The 22,500-nt window shown below is 50.0% G+C and overlaps 1 protein-coding gene across 1 annotated transcript; it reads left to right on the top strand.

Moving 5' to 3' along the window:
- Positions 1–7,124: 7,124 nt before the first annotated feature.
- LOC139325868 (steroidogenic factor 1-like) lies at positions 7,125–16,674 on the top strand. Its single transcript, XM_070955909.1, is given in 7 exon segments — positions 7,125–7,226; positions 11,044–11,185; positions 15,182–15,303; positions 15,377–15,511; positions 15,513–15,629; positions 15,631–15,927; positions 16,600–16,674. Coding segments are annotated over 7 exon segments (990 nt in total).
- The last annotated feature ends 5,826 nt before the right edge of the window (positions 16,675–22,500 follow it).

Below are 22,500 nucleotides of genomic sequence, written 5' to 3'. Positions count from 1 at the left end.
CCTACCCAGTCTTCCCAGGCCTTCTCCATATCCCGCTAAGTCTTAAGAAAAACCTGCCATCCTTGATTTGGCTCAGTGTCTCATTTTTCTCCCCTTGGCAAGTGCCATGGCTCCATCCTTTGGACCACTGTTGAAACATCTGGATGCCTTCTGGTGGACCTCCTGGCCACGTCTCCATCAGGGGGCAAATTTTTGCTAGGGCACAGCGTTCTTGGCCCCTTCTAAAAAAAAAATTATCCTTTGAATCTGCAAGTTCCACAGAGACCTGTTGCAAAGAGCCATTCTTGGCAAGCGAATGGGCAACTTCCCACCCAGATATGGCATGGATACATTTGTACACAAAAATGCTTTTCTTTTTTTGGGGAGTATGTGTGTTCATCGATGCATCGCAAACTGCCTTTGCACAGGGAAGGGTTTACTTAAAAACAAGGCAGGTTTGAAGTCCAAAAAAGCACAGCTCACAAGAGCCAAAATCAGAGGAGGGTTTCAGCAGGTTCTGACCAGTTCTGGAGAACCGGCTGCGGAAATTTTGAGTTGTTCGGAGAACCGGTAGTAAAAATTCTGACTGGCCCCGCCCCCATCTATTCTCTGCCTCCCGAGTCCCAGCTGATCGGGAGGAAATGGATATTTTGCAGTAACCTTCCACTGGATTGGGGAGGGAATGGAGATTTTGCAGTAACCTTCCCCTGGAGTGGGGAGGGAATGGAGATTTTACAGTATCCTTCCCCTGCCACGCCTACCGAGCCATGCCCACCAAGCCACATCCATCAAGCCATGCCACGCCACGCCTACCAAGCCACGCCCACCAAGCCATGCCACGCCCACCAAGCCGTGCCACGCCCACCAAGCCACGCCCACAGAACCGGTAGTAAACAACATTTGAAACCCACCACTGGCCAAAAATGGACTCCCTGGCATCTCTTATGGCCTCTGTGGTGACTGAACCAGGATGGGATCAAGCTTCCAACTCTAAAGCTGCCTTCGGAAGTTGTGGGAGCTTCATCCCTGGAAGCTTTCAAGAAGAGACCGGACTGCCATCGGTCAGAAATGGTGTAAACTCTCCTGCTCGGGCAGGGGGCTGGACTAGATGACCTCCAAGGTCCCTTCCAACTTTGTTATTGTGTTCTGTTCTGAAGTGGTGAACACAGAAAGAAAAATTGTCCAGGCCAGCAGGACCACGGCAATAAATCCACCGTCTCCCTCCTTCCCTCAATTTTTTTTTTAAAATGTTCTCTCTGTCCACCGAGGGCCCCTCCCTCAACCCCATCTATTAACAAGTTTCTTTCTCGTGTTGCTTTATGTATGGCAAAGGTCCTCTTTATCTTCTCAGCTGCCACATTCTGATGCTGGTTTATGGACAGTTTTGTATCTTAATTTTGTTTCTTCTTCTTCTTTCTGTTTTTTTTTCCCTCCCCTTTCTTTCTTTCTTTTTCTTTTTTTTTTCTTCTGTTGCTAGCACCGTCACGTGGCCCTGGAGGAAGCCAATGAAGCAAGTATTTGAAATCTACCGTGGTCACCATTTGGAGGCGGGGACTGGACGAGTGTCCGGCGAAAGGCTGCGACTGCCCAGGACAAGTGCACCCACGCAGATCTACCTGGGAGTGAGTTCCGTGCTCGGTCACCAAAGCCGGGCTCTCCATGGGGCTCCATCTGGATTAAGACCTGGAGGAGTCCAAGGCTTTGGCCTTCAGCCACTTTCACTCTTGGAGAACTTCACAGCTAAGGAGAAGCTGGTGGAGTCATAAGCGGCGAGAGAGAGAGAGAGAATCCGAGGGCTCCTTTCCAAGTAAGTGATTGATAACAGGCACTGCCAAGGTCATTGGAACAATTGTACTTTTTATCTACTTCTGCGGTAATTCGTGGTCTCTCTAGCTAAGGATGAGGTGGGACGAGAACCGGTGGGCGTTTTGCCTGCCAATCTCTCTGTTTTAGGTAGGCCGAGGTAGCCTGGAAGATCTGGGCTCCCAAATAGGTTGAACTTGAAGTTAAGAATTCTGGACAGTCCCCTTTTTCCGATTTGGTGAGATTTGGTGGCTTCGTTCGAAGCACCACTGGGTGAATTCGCCTTCTTCTTCCTCCACCATCTGGGCTGCTACTACTACTACCATCTTCTCCAACTAATCAGGACGGGTGGACCTCCCTAGAGGAGGCCCCAGATCTTGAGGCCGTTTCCCATGGCGGGACCTGGAACGGTCTCACTTCCAACAACGGGGGGGGGAAAGGGAGGATTTGTTTAGAGAGAGCCCGGGTGCTAGGCTGAGACGCAGAGTTGGCACACCAGAAGCGGGATAGTAGCGTCTTTTGCTCCCTTGGGAGAGATAACACCCACCATCAATCTCCCCCCCCCCCCGAAAAAAATATAGAAAGGGATTCCTACTCACATCTGGGCACTGCAAAAAAAGCAGATCGTGTGTTTTGAGACCTTGTGGAGAAGACAGCTTGCAAGAAATGGACGCGATCGGGAGGATGGCTTTCGTTGTGGTTTTCCTTTTTCATGCCATCACAAATTCCAGAGGCCAAAAAGAGAGGAAGCTCCTTTTTTAAGACAGAGAAAGTTCTTTGAGTCTCCCCAAGGAAGGGGAGTTAAGAGGTCCTCCAGTCTGCTTTTGATCTTGGCTTCAGGATACGAGGACTCCATCTATTCTTTTACTGGTCTGCAGTTTTGTTTTGTTTTTTAAATTTGATTTATATGCTGCCTTTCTCCGGAGACTCAGGGCAGCTTACAGCGCGTTAAGCAATAGCCTTCATACTTTTGTATATTTTATACAAAGTCAGCTTATTGCCCCCACAAACTGGGTCCTCAATTTACCTACCTTAGAAAGGATGGAAGGCTGAGTCAACCTTGAGCCTGGTGAGATTCGAACTTACAGTAATTGCAGACAGCTGGTGTTAATCACAATGCTATCAGTCTGCTGAGCCACCAGGCCCGATCTTCAAATTTACCTGTGAAATCCAAATTCCTTCAGAATAACTTGCCCATCGCAGTTATTCTTACTCTCTCGGGCATCAGAGACTCAAGAATTTCTGTGAGGTAGCTTTCTTTCTTTCTGTTGGAACCTTATCTGTTTCTTCCAACTGACACGGGCCCGGTCAGTTTCAGCATGACTTGGCTGAAATCCTCTTCCTGAGATCTTCGCCTTTGATGTGGGATTTTCCGAAGGAAGATGGGGAATTTTTGGCTGGGTCCCTCTTGAATTCCATGCTGCAGGCAGGGGGACATCCGTGGAACAGAGAGGACAATTTTTGGTGAGGTCGGGCCTTCTTGTCCATTGTTCTAGACCAGGGGTGTCAAACTCGTATCATCATGGCATCGTCACGTGACGTATCAGGACTTTCCCCCCCCCTTCGCTAAACCGGGCAGGGGAGGGGCCAGCATGTGATGAATCCGCCCTGTGGGCCACGAGTTTGATACCCCTGTTCTAGACTTATTCCCCTCAAGTGAGCCTGGATAGCTCAGCAGACAGAGCTCTGTAATTTAACACCAGCTGTCTGCAATTAAAGTAAGATCGACTCTCGCCAGGCTCAAGGTTGACTCAGCCTTCCATCCTTTCTAAGGTGGGTAAATTGAGGACCCAGTTTGTGGGGGCAATAAGCTGACTTTGTATAAATATACAAAAGGATGAAGGCTATTGCTTAATGCACTGTAAACCGCCCTGAGTCTCCGGAGAAGGGCGGCATATAAATCAAATTAAAAAAAGTTTGTTGAGGGCCACACCATCTCTTTGACCAAGCCAAGGGTGGTGGGCACTGCCTGTGGTTTTCCAGATGTTGGACCGCCATCCTAGCATCCCTTCCAACCGATGGCACATCTGGACAACCCCTAACACAAACCTTAACACGCACCAGAGTTGTTCTGCCTCTGCAGCTTCAGGCTGGCCTCGGAGAGACACTCTGCCTATGCTCAGGGGCACTCTGGCTCTCCAGCGACCACGATTCCATGCTTGAGCAGGCATTCCTCTGCAAACACGGCTCTGGTTGTCTTGCTGGCTGCCATTTCCCCTCCAGGGGAGGCTGGGTCTAAAACGCAGGAAATGCTTCCTTCCAGGAAAGCTGCCGGAGGGAAGACAATGCGAGGCGGGGGGGGGAGGGGAGTGCCCCCTTCCCCACGGGGAGGCGCATGCCAAAGGCGCCTTCACCTGGATGGGGAAAGGGCATTTGTGATTGTCGGTGTGTGTGTGTGGGTGTGTAAATATAGGAAGCGCACACCACTTCTGTCCTTTTCAAGGCCATCATCTTCCTCGCAAGCCGAGCTCCAGCAACTCAGCCTTGCTCCTTGAGAGGCTAGATTTCCAAGCGCCCAGATTTTAAGAAGGCTATCTTCAATGGGAGGAGGACCAAAGGGGGGTCATCTGGTCTTGGCTTTATTTTTTTTGACCTCTAAAGAGGCTGGGCGGTCTGGAGAGGAGGAGCGGGGTCGCTGGGCCAAGGCTGTCCTGGCAGGCGATGGGCCGGGGAATTTTCGCTGGGCCCAGAGTTTGCTTTCGATTCCAGCTGGGCTTTGGGCTGTCTGTTTTTCCCCCTCCTCCGGGCTGAGAAGCTCTTTTTGCTGGCTGGGAAGGAGGTTGGTGGGAGAGGGGAAATCCCCCGTAGCCCTTGTCTTTGCATCCCAAAATCTGCCTCCTGTGTCAGCCAAAGGCAACTCCAGAATTTTTGCACCAAGGTTTATTCGGCTAGCTAGAAGCTTTTCGGGGGGGGGGGGGTGGCAGAGAAGCGAGCAAGATCCTTGCCCGGGGATGAGCAAAGGCTGAAGGGGGGCAGCGGCAGGCATCCGGAGTCTTTTGAGAAGCGTTTGGATGACCTTTAGAGGCTCCCGTCCCGTGGCTTCCAGGCGGCAGAGGGAGGAAAACGAAATTCATGATCTTCTCCCAGCCCCGGAAGGGATGGGGGTTTTTCCTGAGCATCGTGCTTTTTTCAGTGTGTGTGTGTGTGTGTGTGTGTGTGTGTGTGTGTGTGTGTGTGAAAAAGGGGGAAACCCCTGCTGCCTGGTCCCCCTTAAGTCAGCAGGGCAGAAGACGAAATGACACCCCCCCCTCAATTTTCTGAATTGCTGGGTTAAGCCTGCAGCGCAGCGTTCCTGATTTCTCGGTTGGTGTGATAAGAGTTAATCCAGAATGCTCGGTTTGGTGATTGTGTGTCTGTGCGGTCGTGTGTTTTGTCCCTCTCTCTCTCTCTCTCTCTCTCTCTCTCTCTCTCTCTCTCTCTCTCTCTCTCTCTCTCTCTCTATCCTTCCTTCCTTCCTTCCTTCCTTCCTTCCTTCCTTCCTTCCTTCCTTCCTTCCTTCCTTCCCTCTCCCTCCCTCCCTCCCTCTATCATCTTCCTTCCTTCCCTGTCATCTTCCTCTCTCCCTCCCTCCTTCCTTCTTTCCTTATTCTCATCTCCTTCCTTCCTTCCCTTCCCTTCCCTTCCCTTCCCTTCCCTTCCCTTCCCTTCCCTTCCTTTCCTTTCCTTTCCTTCCCTTTCCTTTCCTTTCCTTTCTTTTCCTTTCCTTTCCTTTCCTTTCCTTCCTTCCTTCCTTCCTTCCTTCCTTCCTTCCTTCCTTCCCTCCCTCCCTGTCATCTTCCTCTCTCTCTCCCTCCTTCCTTCCTTCTTTCCTTATTCTCATCTCTTTCCTTCCGTCCCTTCCCTTCCCTTCCTTTCCTTTCCTTCCTTCCTTCCCTGTCATCTTCCTCCCTCCCTCCTTCCTTCTTTCCTTTTTCTCATCTCCTTCCTTCCTTCCTTTCCCTTCCCTTCCCTTCCCTTCCCTTCCCTTCCCTTCCCTTCCCTTCCCTTCCCTTCCCTTCCTTTCCTTTCCTTTCCTTTCCTTTCCTTTCTTTTCCTTCCTTCCTTCCCTGTCATCTTCCTCCCTCCCTCCCTCCTTCTTTTCTTATTCTCATCTCCTTCCTTCTTCCCTTCCCTCCCTCCCTCCCTCCCTTCCTTCCTTCCTTCCTTCCTTCCTTCCTTCCTTCCTTCCTTCCTTCCTTCCTTCCTTCCTTCCTTCCTCTAACGTTTATTCAATCCGAAAAAGAACCCAGCAACCTTGGGAAGAGCCTGGGGTGAAGAGTCGGCCCTTCTCATGCTACCCGCGCCTTGCCTTCCCCTGAGCCAAAGGCGTGGAACTACAATGCCCATCTTGACTTGTCCAGCTGTTGGCAGGGTGTGATGGGAGCTGTGTCCCAACCCCCCATGGAGGCAACCGAAAGGGGAAGTTAGCCACCAAGTGACAGAAAGCGAGTGGCCAGCTGTTAGGGTTTTATTTTCCTGCGTGGGAAAAATCCCCAACAGACGGGGCAAAATTCTTCCTTCACCCGATCTTACCCCGAACCCCAAACGCACCATCACGCTTTTTTTTTATCAGTCTCTATTCCAATCCAGGTAACGCTCGGTTTAAAGATTGATTGCAGCTGGGAAGTGGCTCCGTGGAGTCAATCGGGGGGGGGGGTTCCATCCACGAAGGGGAATCCGCGTGGGGTCTCGGAGTGCAGGGAAGGGGATCCCCCCCCCCAGAGCCCGCAGGGGCCTTATCCTTGGCTCTCTGGGGCGCTTGCCAGCCAGAACTCCGCAGCCTCTCAACCTCTTCTGCGTGGAGAGACCGGTGCGCCCCGTCGGGGCTCTGATTCCGGGGGGGACCCTGCCTCCCTCCCCTGGAATTGGGGGGCAGGAACAAGAAGGCGGAGGCCGCGATTCCCTGTTGGGTGCCTGGTCGCTGGGGGTGGCGGTGTGGGGGAGGGAGTGTGGGGTGGAGGGGTGGACTCTGGCCAAGCCCGCCCCCCCCCCCCCGGGGGCCAGCGAAGAGCCGAGCCCTCTCAATGCCCTCCTTCCCCGACGGAGAGGGAGGGAATGGGGGGGTTCCTAAGCGTCCCCGCCCGCACGAGAACGGTTTGCGGAGGCGCAGCGCCGCACACGTCCCCGCGGCTATAAAGGAGGCCGCTGCCCGTTGCCCCCCAGTCTCTTGGCCGCCGCTCGTCGGGGCACCCGCAGCACCTCAGCGCCTTCCCGCCGCCGCCCCCCCTTCCCTCCCTCTCCCTCTTTCCCCCCCACCTACCCACCCACCCCCAAAACTCCCCAAGGGGAGAGTTCCCAGGCGCTGCCCCCGGTCTCTCTCTCTCTCTCTCTCTCTCTTCCTTCCTCGCAGGCCCGCAAAGGTGATGGATTATTCGTACGATGAAGATCTGGACGAGCTGTGTCCCGTTTGCGGGGATAAAGTCTCGGGGTACCACTACGGGCTGCTGACCTGCGAAAGTTGCAAGGTAGGGGCCGAGATGGGGAGGTGGGCGCGCAGGGGAGGCTGGAACCGGCGAAGCACCCCCAAGTAACGCAACCCGAGGCCTGCGGGGAAGCAGCGCGCCTTGCCGCCGGGCCCGACTTAGCATCTCCGGGGAGAGACCGTCCCCCACAACGCCGCCGCCGGAATTATCATAATTAATGTTGGCCACGAAAACGGGGAGGAGGGTCGCGGATAACCCGGCGGCGGCGCGCCCCACAATTGACTTGCCTTTCGGGGCTCCGGCGGCTCTTGCGCTCCGGGACCCCGGAGGAGAAGACGGGTATTTTTTGGGGTGGGGTGGAGGGTCTCCACCAGCTCTCCCACCCACCCCCACCCCCCCGGACGGGAGAGAAGGGAGCCCGGGATCCAGGCGCAGCTCCGGATTCGTTTAACCGCTCGGATCTGCTCAGAGTTTTTCCCTTCTTGACGGCAAGGAATCATCATCATCATCATCATCATTTATTCATTTTAATTTAATTTAATTTATATGCCGCCCTTCTCCGGAGACTCAGGGCGGCTTACAGTGCGTTAATATTAATATTATAATTAATTAATTAATTATTAATATTAATAATCGCCTTTCGTTGGTGCAGTCTTCGGTTTTTTGTTTTTTTTTTTTTAAAATATATATAATTTTGTCGCTTTGGCGATTCCAATTCTTGGAAGGAGGCAGAGCGGTTGCAGCCCTGAGCAGCCAAAACCTGCGCCCACCCCCCTCAATCTCGGTATGTTTTTTTTTTAAATTAAACCAGAGGTTTTAACAGCTGGGTCGAAGCGAAGCCCCGACGCGATCGCCTCTGCAGGGAATTATTCCCCCCCCCTTATTTTATTTTTACGTCCCCTTTAGGATTCGTTTAATGGCGATTCTGTGCCTGCGCGCTAAATTCAGCCTTTGGCGATCCTTTCGCGCTCCAGGATCCCGCGCCAACCCAGACCCTGGAGATTCGGTTCAGAATTCCGTTTGCTTGAACCGAAAATTGGGCGAAGGCGCAAATTTTGAGTGCCCCCCAAAAAAACAAACGAATTCCAGCTTCTTCTCTTTGGGTTTTTATTTTTATTTTTCAAAACCGGGCGTCAATCCCTCCAGGCACCCGCCCGCGGGGAAAAAAAAACCGCTCCAACGCTTTGGAGACCCAGCTGTTAAAAATGAGGGGGAGGGGGGCTTTTTTTCCCCCCTCCCGGGTCAGTTAAGAAGTAGCCTTCTTAATTCGGCGTCACTCCGGCCTTCTTTTCTTTGACTCTCCGCCGCTTGGTTCCGAAAGATTTCCTTTTGGGAGAGAAAAGGAAGTTGTGAAAAGTCGAACGGTTGAAAAAGAAACCGAAGGGGAGAAAAAAAAATAGGAGAGAGAGAGAAAGAAAGAGAGAGAAAGATTTGGGAAGAAACGAAGGGAGAATCTGCTAGAATCAAACTCCTACGGTTTTCCATCGGCAGCTGGAAAGGAAGGCATGCCAAGAACGCGGAAGGGAATTGTGCCAGGTTTATATATATATATATTTTGCGGGGAAGGGGGCAATTCAAACCCCGCGAGTTTGATTTCGCCCACAACGAAATCGGTCCGGATTTCAGGGACAGGGAGATGGTCTTTTTTCTGGGTTGGCAATTTTTTCTAAAATATTTTGAGATGGGAAATAAAAAAAGGAGCGAAATGGCGCCCCTTGGTTTTAGAAACGAAAGCGAGCCGAAGGTGGGCAGGGGGGCCGCTTTCTGGGATCCCGTGGCGCGTCCCCCTTCCCGGCCTCGTCCCTCGGAGGGTCGCGGGCTCGGGCGATTTGCTGGAACGCGGCGATCCGAGGGCTGAATTGGGGGTGGGGGTGGGGGCCTCCTTTGGGTTTTTTCAGGGGGATTTTGATTTTGAGGGGGGGGGCGGCGAATGGGGAAAAATTCTTCCCCTTTCTAGTTTAATCCCTGATCGAGGGGGGTTTAATTGGATTGATTTCTTCGGGGATGGGGTGAAGGAGAAGAAATGGCCACGTCCTTCTCTCAAGCCCCCCGCCCCCTTTTTTAAAGACGGGAACTGTCCCCTTAAAAACGCCGCCTCTGAACCTCTTCATTTTAAGATGAACGGAGGGGCCTTTAAAGAAATAGCGTATTTATTTTTATTTTTATTTTTTTTGCCTCTGGATATTTTTTCGATGATTTTGGGACGGTTGATTCTCCAGCCGGGAGGGGCGAGAAAATGGTTGAGCCGGGCCCGGGAAAAGACCCTCGCCCTTTTACCTTGGATTTGAGGGGTGGGCGACGGAAAGGAGGGAGGGAAATGTGGATTGTTTGTCGTTGTTTTTTTTTTTGCATTGCACGAGAAATTAGAATAAAATTAGAATTCTAAAGAATTCGATTCTAAATCTAGAGGCGGGGTCGTATTAAAATAGGAATTCTCGTGTTAGTGTCAATCGATCAGTTTATTATTCGTGCGTGGAATCTCGTTTCGAGTCGTATTTCAGTCAGGACCCTCGTATGGATAGCTATAAGATTATGTTAAACAATTATAATTATTAACAAACCATTATGATCGCCTCCTGCTCAACCGCTTCCTTCTACGCTTAAGCCCATTTCACGGATGGGCACTGAGGCCAGAGGTACCGACTAAGAATGAAAGGCAGGGACTGGCGACCCTCGTCCTCTTTCGGGGAGGGGGGGGCTCATACTTAGTTACTCTTCCACGTTAACCTACCTTACAAGGCTGGGGTGAGGATAAATTGAGGAGCGTAGGTCAGACTGGCCTAAGTAATTTCTATAAAAATGTCCTGTGTTAAAAATGGTGTAAAATTTGGTGTCTTTGAGGACGTATCCAAAAATTGGGGGATAATTTTTTTTAAAGCCAAATTTAAGCCAGTTTTATGATTCTTCGCCAGGAGGAATTGTATCCAGAGGCCCGAGTCACAGTCTGTGGCTGTGTTCGCACGCCAGCAAACTTTCTAATAGATAGATAGATAGATAGATAGATAGATAGATAGATAGATAGATAGATAGACAGACAGACAGACAGACAGACAGACAGACAGATAGAGATAGAGATAGAGATAGAGATAGAGATATATAGATAGATATATAGATATCTTGTATTCGTGTGAACATCATATAAAATTATATATATGTGTGTGTGTGTGTGCAGTTAATATTTCGGGTTTCTTCCCGTGTAATTGTGAACATAACCTAAAAGGATTACACGGGAATTACACGGGAATTACACGGGAAGAAACCCGAAATATTAACTGTACACACATATATACCCGTGAAAACTTACATATATATATATAATTTTATATGATGTTCATACGAATACAAGATCAACACCGAAACGACTCCCGTGGGAGAAGCGATTCGGGTTGGGTGCGATTTGTTTGTTTGGGGCGAGTTAGGGGTTAATTCCATCCCACAGTGGATGGAATTGGGGGGGGCAGATCCCCCTCTGGACCCCCAGGGCTGTCTTAACGCATGGGCCTGATGGGCCCCACGAGCATAGAGACACCATACCAACCCCGATTTTGCTGGAAGCGCCAATAAAATAAAATATATGTTTAATTTTATCGACCGTTTACATTTTTCTTTTTATTCCTGTGGGTAGTTGTGGTAGGGGGCTCCCAGTAGGCCGCTTTGCCCCGGAGTGGGGGGGGGCATAATGCTGTTAAGAGGGCCCTGTCTGGACCCTCCACTGCTGAGCCAGCTCCCAGAACCCTCCAAACGGGACAGGCCAGCGTGGATTCTGGGATCGGAGTCCCCCACGCGCGCCTAGGGATAGCTTTCCGCGCCCTTTCCTCTCTCTCAAGCCCTCCTCTCTCTCTCTCTCTCCTCGCCCAAGGGCTTCTTCAAGAGGACGGTGCAGAACAACAAACATTACACGTGTACCGAGAGTCAGAATTGCAAGATCGACAAGACCCAACGGAAGAGGTGCCCCTACTGCCGTTTTCAGAAGTGCCTGGCCGTCGGGATGCGGCTGGAAGGTGAGCGCTCTTGGTATGGCTTGGGGTTGGGGTGTGTGCAAGTGGTGGGTTTCAAATTTTTTTTACTACCGGTTCTGTGGGGGTGTGGCTTGGTGGGGGTAGCAGGGGGAAGGATACTGTAAAATCTCCATTCCCTCCCCAATCCAGGGTAAGGATACTGCAAAATCCCCATTTCTGCCCGATCAGCTGGGACTCGGGAGGCAGAGAATAGATGGGGGGCAGGCAGGGCCAGTCAGAATTTTTTACTACCGGTTCACCGAACGACTCAAAATTTCTGCTACCGGTTCTCCAGAACTGGTCAGAACCTGCTGAAACCCACCTCTGGGTGGTGTGGGAGGTCTTTGCACGTCGGAAGGGCCTTTGGTGAAGGTCCAGAGAGAAAGAGGGAGAAGCCCCTCTAGTTCCCCCCTCCCCCCCCGCTGGGGTGGGATTCCCACACCCCTCTCCTTCCTCGGGTGGGCACAGCAATTCAGCTGCTTCGGCGGCCAAGCGGCCTTGGGAAGAAGCAGAGAAAACGAAAGTGTTTCACGAGAGAGAGTTAAAGTGGGGAGGGGGGCGGGAGTAAAACAGGGAATCTAGCCGGGCCTTCTCCCCTGCATTCCCACCAAGGTCCCCCCACCAAATCTTTGGGGACGGGTCCGGAGGTGAAGGGAAGGCCCCCATGTTTCGAAAGACACCCGGTTTGCAGAGAGCGCGCGCCACTCCCGTCAAAAGCCGCCCGTGTTTTTTCCCTGCGCGCGTGTCCCACCCCCACTTTCCCCCCTCCTCCCGTAACGAACAGCCCCTCCCTCTCTTGCCCGGGCTGCTTGCTTGGAAAAGGGGGCGCGTCTCTCTCTCTTTCTCTCTTTTTTTGGGGGGAAAGCAGACAGTAAGAAAGGGAAATGTGAATTGCGCCCCCCCCCCCGCCCCACGCGGGACGAGTTTCCCCGCGGTTCGGGGTTGGCCCACCCTCCTTTCTGCCTTTTAGAGCCCCCCTCCTCCACCCACCCACCCACACCCCGAGACGTGCAGCTTTCTTTGAACCCCGAAAACCATTCGCGCGGGCTCCAATCCAAACCAGTTCACAGCTCCTTTGGAGACCGCGGCTAGGAAGCTTGGAACAATGTACCACTCGGGGGGGGGGCTGCGGCGGGGGTGGGACCCCCCCACCCTCCCACCCCCCACGCTACGGAGCAGCTCAGGGAAGCGCCTGGTCGTGTGAATGCGAGCCTTGGAAAGCGGGTTAAAGTCAGGGTTGTCTTGTCCCGGGAAGGGAAAAGGGAGCGAGCTGCCCCCCACTCATCTACCCACCCACCACCAGATCGGTTGCCTTGACCCGGTTTGCAGGAGGGAGAGAGAGAGCGCCTTGCGCCCTTCACCTGCGCGGGGGAGGAGGATGTGTGGTGGAGGGGAAAGGATGGGTGGGCAGCCGAAGTTTGGCCGGGACTCTTTTTTTTTTTAATTTGATTTATATGCCGCCCTTCTCCGGAGACTCAGGACGGCTTACAAGGCGTTAAGCAATAGCCTTCATCCTTTTGTATATTTTATACAAAATATTTGTATTATATGTATTTTATTTGGCTGTTCGCCGCCCTGAGTCCTTCGGGAGTAGGGCGGTATACAAATTCAATAAATAATAATAGTAGTAGTAGTAGTAGTAGTAGTAGTAATAATAATAATAATAATAATATACAAAGTCAGCTGATTGCCCCCACAATCTGGGTCCTCAATTTACCTACCTTAGAAAGGATGGAAGGCTGAGTCAACCTTGAGCCTGGTGAGATTCGAACTTGCAGTAATTGCAGACAGCTGGAGTTAAATTACAATGCATTAGTCTGCTGAGCTATCCAGGCTCTTCTTCCCTCCCCCTTTTTTTCCCCTTCCTTCTCTGCCCCGCTTGGGAAGCCCCTCTTTAAATAGACGGGGCCTCCCTTGCATTTCCTCACTCCCCCCCCCCCACACCTTTCAGGCTCTTTCTCTGCCCTCTCCGCTCCTTCCCCACCTCCCCCCCCCCCGCCCTGTGCTATTTCTGATCTTCACGGATCTGGTTTTTTTTGGTGGGGGGGAGAGGGAAAGCAGAAGAGGCCTGTGCAAAGACGCGTGCAGAATCCCCTCGTTGGGGGCGAGCAAACCCCCGTCTGTTGCAGCCCCCCCCCCCCTGCAAGGCAGCTGAGGCCTTGAGAACAGCTCTGGGGAGGGGACGGGTAAGGTGGGGGTGGGGGGTCTCGCAGGAAAGACACGTGGGGCAGCCCCGACAGGCACCTACCGCGGGGCGACAACTGGGGAAACCCCAGGCAGGGAGAGGCTGCCAAACGCTTGCGCTATTTTATTTTTATTTTTATTAGTTTGATTTATATGCCGCCCTTCTCCGGAGACTCAGGGCAGCTTACAATGCGTTAAGCAATAGCCTTCATACTTTTGTATATTTTATACAAAGTCAGCTTATTGCCCCCACAATCCGGGTCCTCATTTTACCTACCTCGGAAGGATGGAAGGATGGAAGGCTGAGTCAACCTTGAGCCTGGTGAGAATTGAACTCGCAGTAATTGCAGGCAGCTGGCAGCTAAGTGCTACTTTAACAGCAGCAGTTTAGTCTGCTGTGCCACCAGGCTTCTATTCTATTCTATTCTATTCTATTCTATTCTATTCTATTCTATTCTATTCTATTCTATTCTATTCTATTCTTTCTATGCCATCCCATGCCATGCCATGCCATGCCATCTATTCTATTCTATTCTATTCTATTCTATTCTATTCTATTCTATTCTATTCTATTCTATTCTATTCTATTCTATTCTGCATTCTACTTTGCATTCTATTCTATTCTATTCTATTCTATTCTATTCTATTCTATTCCATTCCATATTCTATTCTATTCTATTCTATTCTATTCTATTCTATTCTATTCTATTCTGCATTCTACTTTGCATTCTATTCTATTCTATTCTATTCTATTCTATTCTATTCTATTCTATTCTATTCTATTCTATTCTATTCCATATTCTACACGTATTGTATTGTATTGTATTGTATTGTATTGTATTCTATTGTATTGTATTCTATTCTATTCTATTCTATTCTATTCTATTCTATTCTATTCTATTCTATTCTGCATTCTACTTTGCATTCTATTCTATTCTATTCTATTCTATTCTATTCTATTCTAGTCTGCATTCTACTTTGCATTCTATTCTATTCTATTCTATTCTGCTTTCTACTTTGCATTCTATTCTATTCTATTCTATTCTATTCTATTCTATTCTATTCTATTCTATTCTGTATTCTACTTTGCATTCTATTCTATTCTATTCTATTCTATTCTATTCTATTCTATTCTATTCTATTCTATTCTGCATTCTACTTTGCATTCTATTCTATTCTATTCTATTCTATTCTATTCTATTCTATTCTATTCTATTCTATTCCATATTCTATTCTATTCTATTCTATTCTATTCTATTCTATTCTATTCTATTCTATTCTATTCTATTCTATTCTGCATTCTACTTTGCATTCTATTCTATTCTATTCTATTCTATTCTATTCTATTCTATTCTATTCTGCATTCTACTTTGCATTCTATTCTATTCTATTCTATTCTATTCTATTCTATTCCTATTCCATTCCATTCCATTCCATTCCATATTCTACACGTATTGTATTGTATTGTATTGTATTGTATTGTATTGTATTTCTATTCTATTCTATTCTATTCTATTCTATTCTATTCTATTCTATTCTATTCTATTCTATTCTATTCTATTCTATTCTATTCTATTCTATTAACAGTAGTTTAGTCCGCTGCACCACCAGGCTCTTTTCTACCATCCCACATTCTGCCCTCCATCCTTTGGATGCCACTAGACGCCGGGTGTGTGGGGGGGTGGGGGGGCTTCTCTCATGTCCACACGGGTGGAGAAGTGTGGTGGGTAGTGGTAATGCCGGGCAAGTGAGGGTCTCCTCTGCTTTCAAACCCACCCACTCACCCACCCACCCCGACGCCTCGTTTCCTTGCAGCTGTGCGTGCCGACCGTATGCGCGGGGGCAGGAATAAATTCGGCCCGATGTACAAGCGCGACCGGGCGTTGAAGCAACAGAAGAAAGCCCTGTTCCGAGCCAACGGCTTCAAGCTGGAGACGGTGCCACCGCCGGGGACCCCCGCCACCGCTGTCTCTGCCACTGCCGCCGCCCCCCATCGTCTCTCCAGTGCAGGCGGCGGACTACGGGGGCCTGCCGCCTTCCCTGCACAGCCTGGCCCACCACCAGCACCCGGCTGGCATGCCCAAGGCTCTGCCACCTGCCAGCGCCACTGCCATGACTCCCATCGATTACGAGCGCAGCCCTTACGGGACCCCCGCGCTGGCCGCCCCCCGGGCCGGTGGGCCCCGGACCCCTTTCGGGCTATCACTACCCTCCTTTCGCCAGCCGGGCCATCAAATCCGAGTTCCCGGAGCCTTACGCCGCCCACCCCCCACGAGGCCGCCCCGGCGTACCCCTTCCCGGAGCCTTATCTGGGCATCGGGGGCGCAGGAGGGTCTCCGGCGATGGCGCTGGACGTGCCCGAGGTGATGCTGAAGCTGCTGCAGCTGGAGCCCGAAGAGGAGCAGCTGAAGGACCGCATCCTGACCTGCCTGCAGCAGGAACAGAACAGAGGGAGGCAGGAGAAGCTGACTACCTTCGGGCTGCTGTGCAAGATGGCAGACCAGACCCTCTTCGCCATCGTGGAGTGGGCACGCAGCTGCATCTTCTTCAAAGAACTGGAGGTGAGAAAGCACACACACACACCGCTGGAAAGGGGGAGGGGAGGGAGGTGGGTGCGGGAGACACTCTGGTCCCAAAAATCAGCACTGCTGGACTCCGGAGGGAACTTTCCCCTGGTGTTTTAGCAGCCCATCGTCCCCAGCCACACTGCTTGGGGGAGCATGGGGCTTCCTGGGGAGAGCCCTTGGCTGTGATGGTCCAACTGTGATGGTTGAACTGGGACCATTACCGACATAACTCAGTTTTCTTTCTAAACCACTCAGAAGACATTTTTTTCCCCTGGCATTTCCCAGTTGTCTCAGGCCAGAAAGCCCATCATCCCCAGCCACACTGCCTGGGGAGCATGGGGCTTCCTGGGCAGAGCCCTTGGCTGTGATGCCAGTGCTGAGAGGTCGAACTGGGACGTTAAACTGGGACCATTACCGACACAGCTCAGTTTTTCTTTCTAAACCACTCAGACATTTTTTTCCCTTGGAATTTCTGAGGCTGGGAAGCCCATTGTCCACTGCCTCACTGCCTGAGGAGCATGGGGGCTTCCTGTGCAGAGCCCTTGGCTGTGATGCCAGTGCTGAGAGGTCAAACTGGGACGTTAAACTGGGGACCATTACTGACACAGCTCAGTTTTCTTTCTAAACCATTCAAAAGATGCTTTTTCCCCCCCTGGCATTTCCCAGGCCGGGAAGCCCATCGTCCCCAGCCACACTGCTTGGGGGAGCATGGGGCTTCCTAGGCAGAGCCCTTGGCTGTGATACAAGTGCTGGGAGGTTGAACTGGGACCGTTACCGGTGCGGCTGGGTTTCCTTTCTTAAGGCAGCCTCAGGAGAAGACATCTGGGGTATCAGGATGCCCCTTTGCTCTGGCGTGCCTCTGTTTCCCCGTGGGTGAAAGGGAAAGTTTACAGGGGGTGTGTGTGCTTTGTGTGACCAGCTGGTACCCAGGTTTTTTTTTAATTTGATTTATATGCCGCCCTTCTCTGGAGACTCAGAGTGGCTTACAATGCGTTAAGCAATAGCCTTCATACTTTTGTATATTTATACAAAGTCAGCTTATTGCCCCCACAACTAGGTCCTCAATTTACCTACCTTAGAAAGGATGGAAGGCTGAGTCAACCTTGAGCCTTGGAGAGATTCGAACCTGCAGTAATTGCAGGCAGCTGGTCTTAATAACCAGCTTAATAACAGGGTGCCTTAGACCACTGTACTACCAAGGTTTGATATGCCGAGCCAACACTTGATGCCTAGTTGATGGGGAGCTGCGGTGGGTGGGTGGGTGGAGGGGGCATTTCTTGAGCTCAGAAGTTGTGGCTGGGGAGGGGTCCGGTCCAGCCTTGGGGACGGGGTCTCCCCCAGGAAGACAACTCAAGGACAGGGTCTGGAGAGACCCAGCAGGGACCTCCAGATGTTCGCCACACACCTGGAGGAGGACGGCTGGAGAGAGTTGGCTCGCTCTCTCTCCTAGCTGCTTTGCTGTAAGGCAGGAAAAGGAAGCTGAACTCTTGTGTCTCTGTGTGTGTTTGTGTGTGTTTGTGTGTGTTTGTGTGTGTTTGCGTGTGTTGACAAGACTGTGCGGCTCCAGGAGAGGCTGACAGGACCAAGGAAAGAGGTCTCAGCCTGCCAAATTGTGTCCAACGCACCTGCCTATCTAACCAGAAGAGCAGGAAGGGGCTGGGAATTCAGGTTGGCCATGGGGACACAGACAAGACCCGCTCCCTCCTTTTTTGTCTGCATCCCTTTCCCTGTTTGGAGGTAGACTGTGCCTGTGCCTGGAGGTTTCATGGGCTAACAGGCCACTCGAGTTTGCTTGTCACCGATTGTTCTCCCAGCCTTCAGACTCTGTCCCTTCGTGTAAAAGGCACAATTTTGGTTTGCATGGCCCTTGAAATCCTTCCTTCCTTCCTTCCTTCCTTCCTTCCTTCCTTCCTTCCTTCCTTCCTTCCTTCCTCCCAGTCCCATCTTCTTCCTTCCCTCCCCATCTTTCTCTTTCTTTCTTTCTTTCTTTCTTTTCTTTCTTTTCTTTCTTTCTTTCTTTCTTTCTTTCTTTCTTTCTTTCTTTCTTTCCTGTTTTCATTTCATTTCTTTGCTTTCCCCTGTAATTTCCTGTTAAAAGCTTTTAACAGGAAATTTAAAAACTAAAAAAGCTTTTGCACCTCCCTCCCTCCCTCCCTCCCTCCCTCCCTCCCTAATTCCTTCCTTTTCTCACTTCTTACCTTCCTTCCTTCCTTCCCTCCCTCCGTCCCTCACACCTTCCTTCCTTTCTCCCATATATCCCTCCCCTCCCTCCCTTCCTTTTCCTTCCTCCCTTCCTCCCTCCCTCCCTTCCTCCCTCCCTCCCTAATTCCTTCCTTTTCTCACTTCTTACCTTCCTTCCTTCCTTCCCTCCCTCCATCCCCTCCCACCATTTCCTTCCTTCCTTTCTCCCATATATCCCTCCCTCCCTCCCTTCCTTTTCCTTCCTCCCTTCCTCCCTCCCTCCCTAATTCCTTCCTTTCCTCACTTCTTACCTTCCTTCCTTCCCTCCCTCCATCCCTCACACCATTTCCTTCCTTCCTTTCTCCCATATATCCCTCCCTCCCTCCCTCCCTCCCTCCCCAAAAGTTTTGGAACCCCAGATCCCTTCTGTTTGGTTTCCCCATCCCCGCAATGCCTTCCTCACTCAAAATTCCTGCTTGGGGGGGGGCACATTTTGGTTGCAAGAAAAGCCTCTTGTGCTTTTGTGCGCATCCTGATGCCAAAACGGCGAACGTGGCTTGGGCATTCTCCCCAACCGGAGTGCATTTTTTGTGCCTCCCTGATTGGCATTCATTCCGCCAGAAGGATGAGCCAAGTGGTGAGCTCCCAACAGCTTGTGTGGGGTGTCTTCTCCGTGCTTGTGTGTGTGTGTGTGTGTTTGTGTGTGGGGGGGAAGGATTCAGCTCCAACACCTGTTTTCAAGGTCACCATTCATTCCTCCAACTTTGAAGCAGGATCAAAAAAACCAACAACACACAAGAAAGAAATGGGATAATATTCCTAAGTAAGTTTATTATGACTTTAGCCGTTGCCGATTTCCAAGGGTTTATGCTAATGTGGTGTTTTGTTAGCTTCCCCAGAGGTGTCTGGTGGGCGAGTGGGTGGGTGGGAGCCACGAACGGAAACCCTCACAATCACAGCAACGTGGTCGCAAGCAACAAGAATGGCCATCGGGGGTTTTTTTTAAAATGCTGACTGCCCTTTCTTTCTTTCTTTCTTTCTTTCTTTCTTTCTTTCTTCTTTCTTTCTTTCTTTCTTTCTTTCTTTTTCTTCCTTCCTTCCTTCCTTCCTTCCTTCCTTCCTTCCTTCCTTCCTTCCTTCTCTTTTCTTTTTTTTCTTTCTTTCTTTCCTAAGTTTATTAACCCGCTTTGAAACATCCTCTGCCCCACCCAAAATTTCTGTTGGCAAGTGTTACATTGCCCTTGAAATCCTTCCTTCCTTCCTTCCTTCCTTCCTTCCTTCCTTCCTTCCTTCCCTTCCTCCCTCCCTCCCTCCCTCATTCCTTCCTTCCCTTGATCCTTCCCCCTTCTCTTTCTCTTTCTCTCTCTCTCTCTCTCTTTCTTTTCTTTCCTAAGCTTATTAACCCCACTTTGAAACATTTTCTGCCCCACTCAAAATTTCTGTTGGCAAGTGTTACATTGCACTTGAAATCCTTCCTTCCTTCCTTCCTTCCTTCCTTCCTTCCTTCCTTCCTTCCTTCCTTCCTTCCTTCCTTCCTTCCCTAAATTTATTAACCCCTTTGAAACATCCTCTGCCCACCCCAAAATTGGTGGGTGCCAGTGGGGGGGAAGGGTGGGCTGGTGGTGGTGGGGGGAGGAAGGCCATGCAGTTTCAAAAACCAGAAAATCAACTTGGCAATTTGTCTCACAGTGGCAAGAATGAAGAGGTCGGTTTTTTGCATGAAAGGTTACAAGGATGAAAAATGGATAGTCGGATTATTCTTATTCTTATTTTTAAAAAAATAACCATGGGATCAGGATTGTTCCCCCTGGTTTCTAAAGGCAGTCCTTGTCTTACACCTGATTCATCCAGTGTCTCATTTGAAGTTACGAAATAACGTGACTTACAAACCGATCCTCACACTTATGACCACTGCAGAATCTGCATGGTGACGTGATCAGCGTCCGAACACTTGGCGGGCCAGTATGTCTTTACGACGGTTGCAACCTCCTGGGGGTGTCACCTAATGAGCATTTGCGACTTTCCCAGCTGGTTTTCCAACAAGTAATATCAACGAGGGAATTTTGTTTCATTTAATGACCACAAGATTCGCTTAAACAACCGCTTTGCTTCACAAACTGCGGCAGAGAAGGTTGCAAACTCAGGCGTGGTCTCGTTTAATAGCTGGCCTTGACCAGTAACAAAAATTCTGGTGCCAGTTCTGGCCATAAGCCGAGGGAATAAGCTGTACTGCGTAGACCAGGAGTCTGCAACCTTAAACACTCAAAAGAGCCATTTGGACCCGTTTCCCACAGAAAAGAAAACACCGGGAGTCACAAAACCCTTCCTGTGCCTGACTATTTCTCAAGCGGCCACAAAACTAGCATCTGTAGTTGAATTCATCATTCTGTTTTCTTTTGAAACTTTTCTTTTCTTGGATTTATCCATGGTTGGCCTATTGGGGATTGAAAAGCTCAATAAATCGCGTGCCAGGCAGGTGTCACACATTGGCGGTTGTGACGCATAGTTTGAGTGAAAGGGAGCCGCAGCAGAGGGGTGAAAGAGCCACATGCGGCTCCAGAGCCGCAGGTTGCTGACCCCTGGCATAGACAAACAAGCCATCTTAACTTTGTCTCTTTAGGGTTGTTGAAAGGTAGGATGATTTTTCTGCTAACGTGCCATTGATGGGGAGTGGAGATTTGAACATTCCTGAGCTGGGAAGCCCAGGAAAAAAACAACAGATCTTGAACAGATATTTGGCATAAAATAAGATTTGCATCTCCTTGTTGAGTGATGACGAAGTGTGGCTTTTGTATCTTCCTCCCTTCGGAGATGACGAGATAACAATGTTCCAAGTTTTAAGGGGCTGCCACAATGATGAAATCCATTTTTTTTTCCTACCGGTTCTGTGGGCGTGGCTTGGTGGGCGTGGCAGGAGAAGGGAACTGCAAAATCTCCATTCCCCACCCCTATAGTGTTGCCAGGTGTCCACTATTTGAGCGGGCAGTCCGCTTTTTTTCACATTCTGTTCACTATTTTTTTTTTCACAAAATAGTGGACATTTTTTTTTTATTCAAAAGCTTTAGGATGAAATTAAAATGGTAATTTAATATTTTACATGTTATTATAATATATTTGATGTTTTGAATTTTAAGTCAAGTTTTGAAGTGATTATTTTAATACCTGTTAAAATGTTTGTAAGACAATATATAATTTAATTGTAAATTTTTTTTTATTTTTTTACTACTTAACACCCCCCCCACCCCCCACCCCCGCTTGTTGCTATTTTTTGGAAGCAGACCTGGCAACCCTACCACCCCACTCCAGGAGAAGGTTACTGCAAAATCCCCATTCCCTCCCCATTCCTGGGGGGAAGGATATTGCAAAATTTATTTATTTATTTATTTATTGGTTCGATTTATATGCCCGCCCTTCTCCCGGAGACTCAGGGCGGCTTACAATGCGTTAAGCAATCGCCTTCATACTTTTGTATATACCTGCTTAGTAGGGCTTTCGCCCCCCTAAGCGGTGTTCTTTTTTTTATACAAAGTCAGCTTATTGCCCCCACAATCCGGGTCCTCATTTTACCTCCCTCGGAAGGATGGAAGGCTGAGTCAACCTTGAGCCTGGCGAGATTCGATCTTACTTTAATTGCAGGCAGCTGGTGCTACCTAACAGCACTTTAGTCTGCTGTGCCACCAAGGCTCTCCATTCCCACCCCACTCTGGGGCCAGCCAGAGGTGGCATTTGCCGGTTCTCCAAACTGCTCAAAATTTCCGCTACGGGTTCTCCAGAACCTGCTGCGTTTCACCCCTGGGCTGCCACAAAGAAGAGGAGGGGGTCAAATTATTTTCCAAAGCATCAGAAAGGCAAGAAAAAAAAATGGATGGAAACTCATCAAAGAGAGAAGCATCCTGGAATTAAGGAGAAACTTCTAACAGTGAAGACAATTAACCAGTGGAACAGCTGGCCACCAGAAGTTGTGGGGGCTCCATCAATGGAGGTTTTTAAGAAGAGACTGGATGGCCACTTGTCTGAGATTGTATAGGTTCTCCTGCTTGACAAGGGGGCTGGGACTAGAAGACCTCCAAGGACCCTTCCAACTCTGTTAATTCTGTTAGTGAATTTGCCAAACTGTGACTCTTTTTTTTGGGCTGCCACCTTCACTCAAGAATTCTGAGGGTCACCAAATCTTCAGCAGAAATCTTAAACTGATTTCTTGCGGAAGGGTTTTGGATATTGGGTCAAGGACTGGAAGTGGTTAAGGGCTGTAGGTTGCACACCCGTGCCAGAAAGAAAAATAAAACAATGCCGTCCTTTGGAAAACCCCCATGGAGAGGGAAACGAGCGACTCTGAAGTGGAGATATCCCTGCATGGCAAAACAAAAAAAAAATGATGACGAGGAA

This window comes from Pituophis catenifer, unplaced genomic scaffold, assembly GCF_029215685.1.
Source record: "Pituophis catenifer annectens isolate HBS135680 unplaced genomic scaffold, rPitCat1.0.hap2 SCAF_17, whole genome shotgun sequence".
NCBI classification, from domain to species: Eukaryota; Metazoa; Chordata; class Lepidosauria; order Squamata; family Colubridae; genus Pituophis; species Pituophis catenifer.
This window is presented reverse-complemented; position numbering and strand designations above follow the sequence as displayed.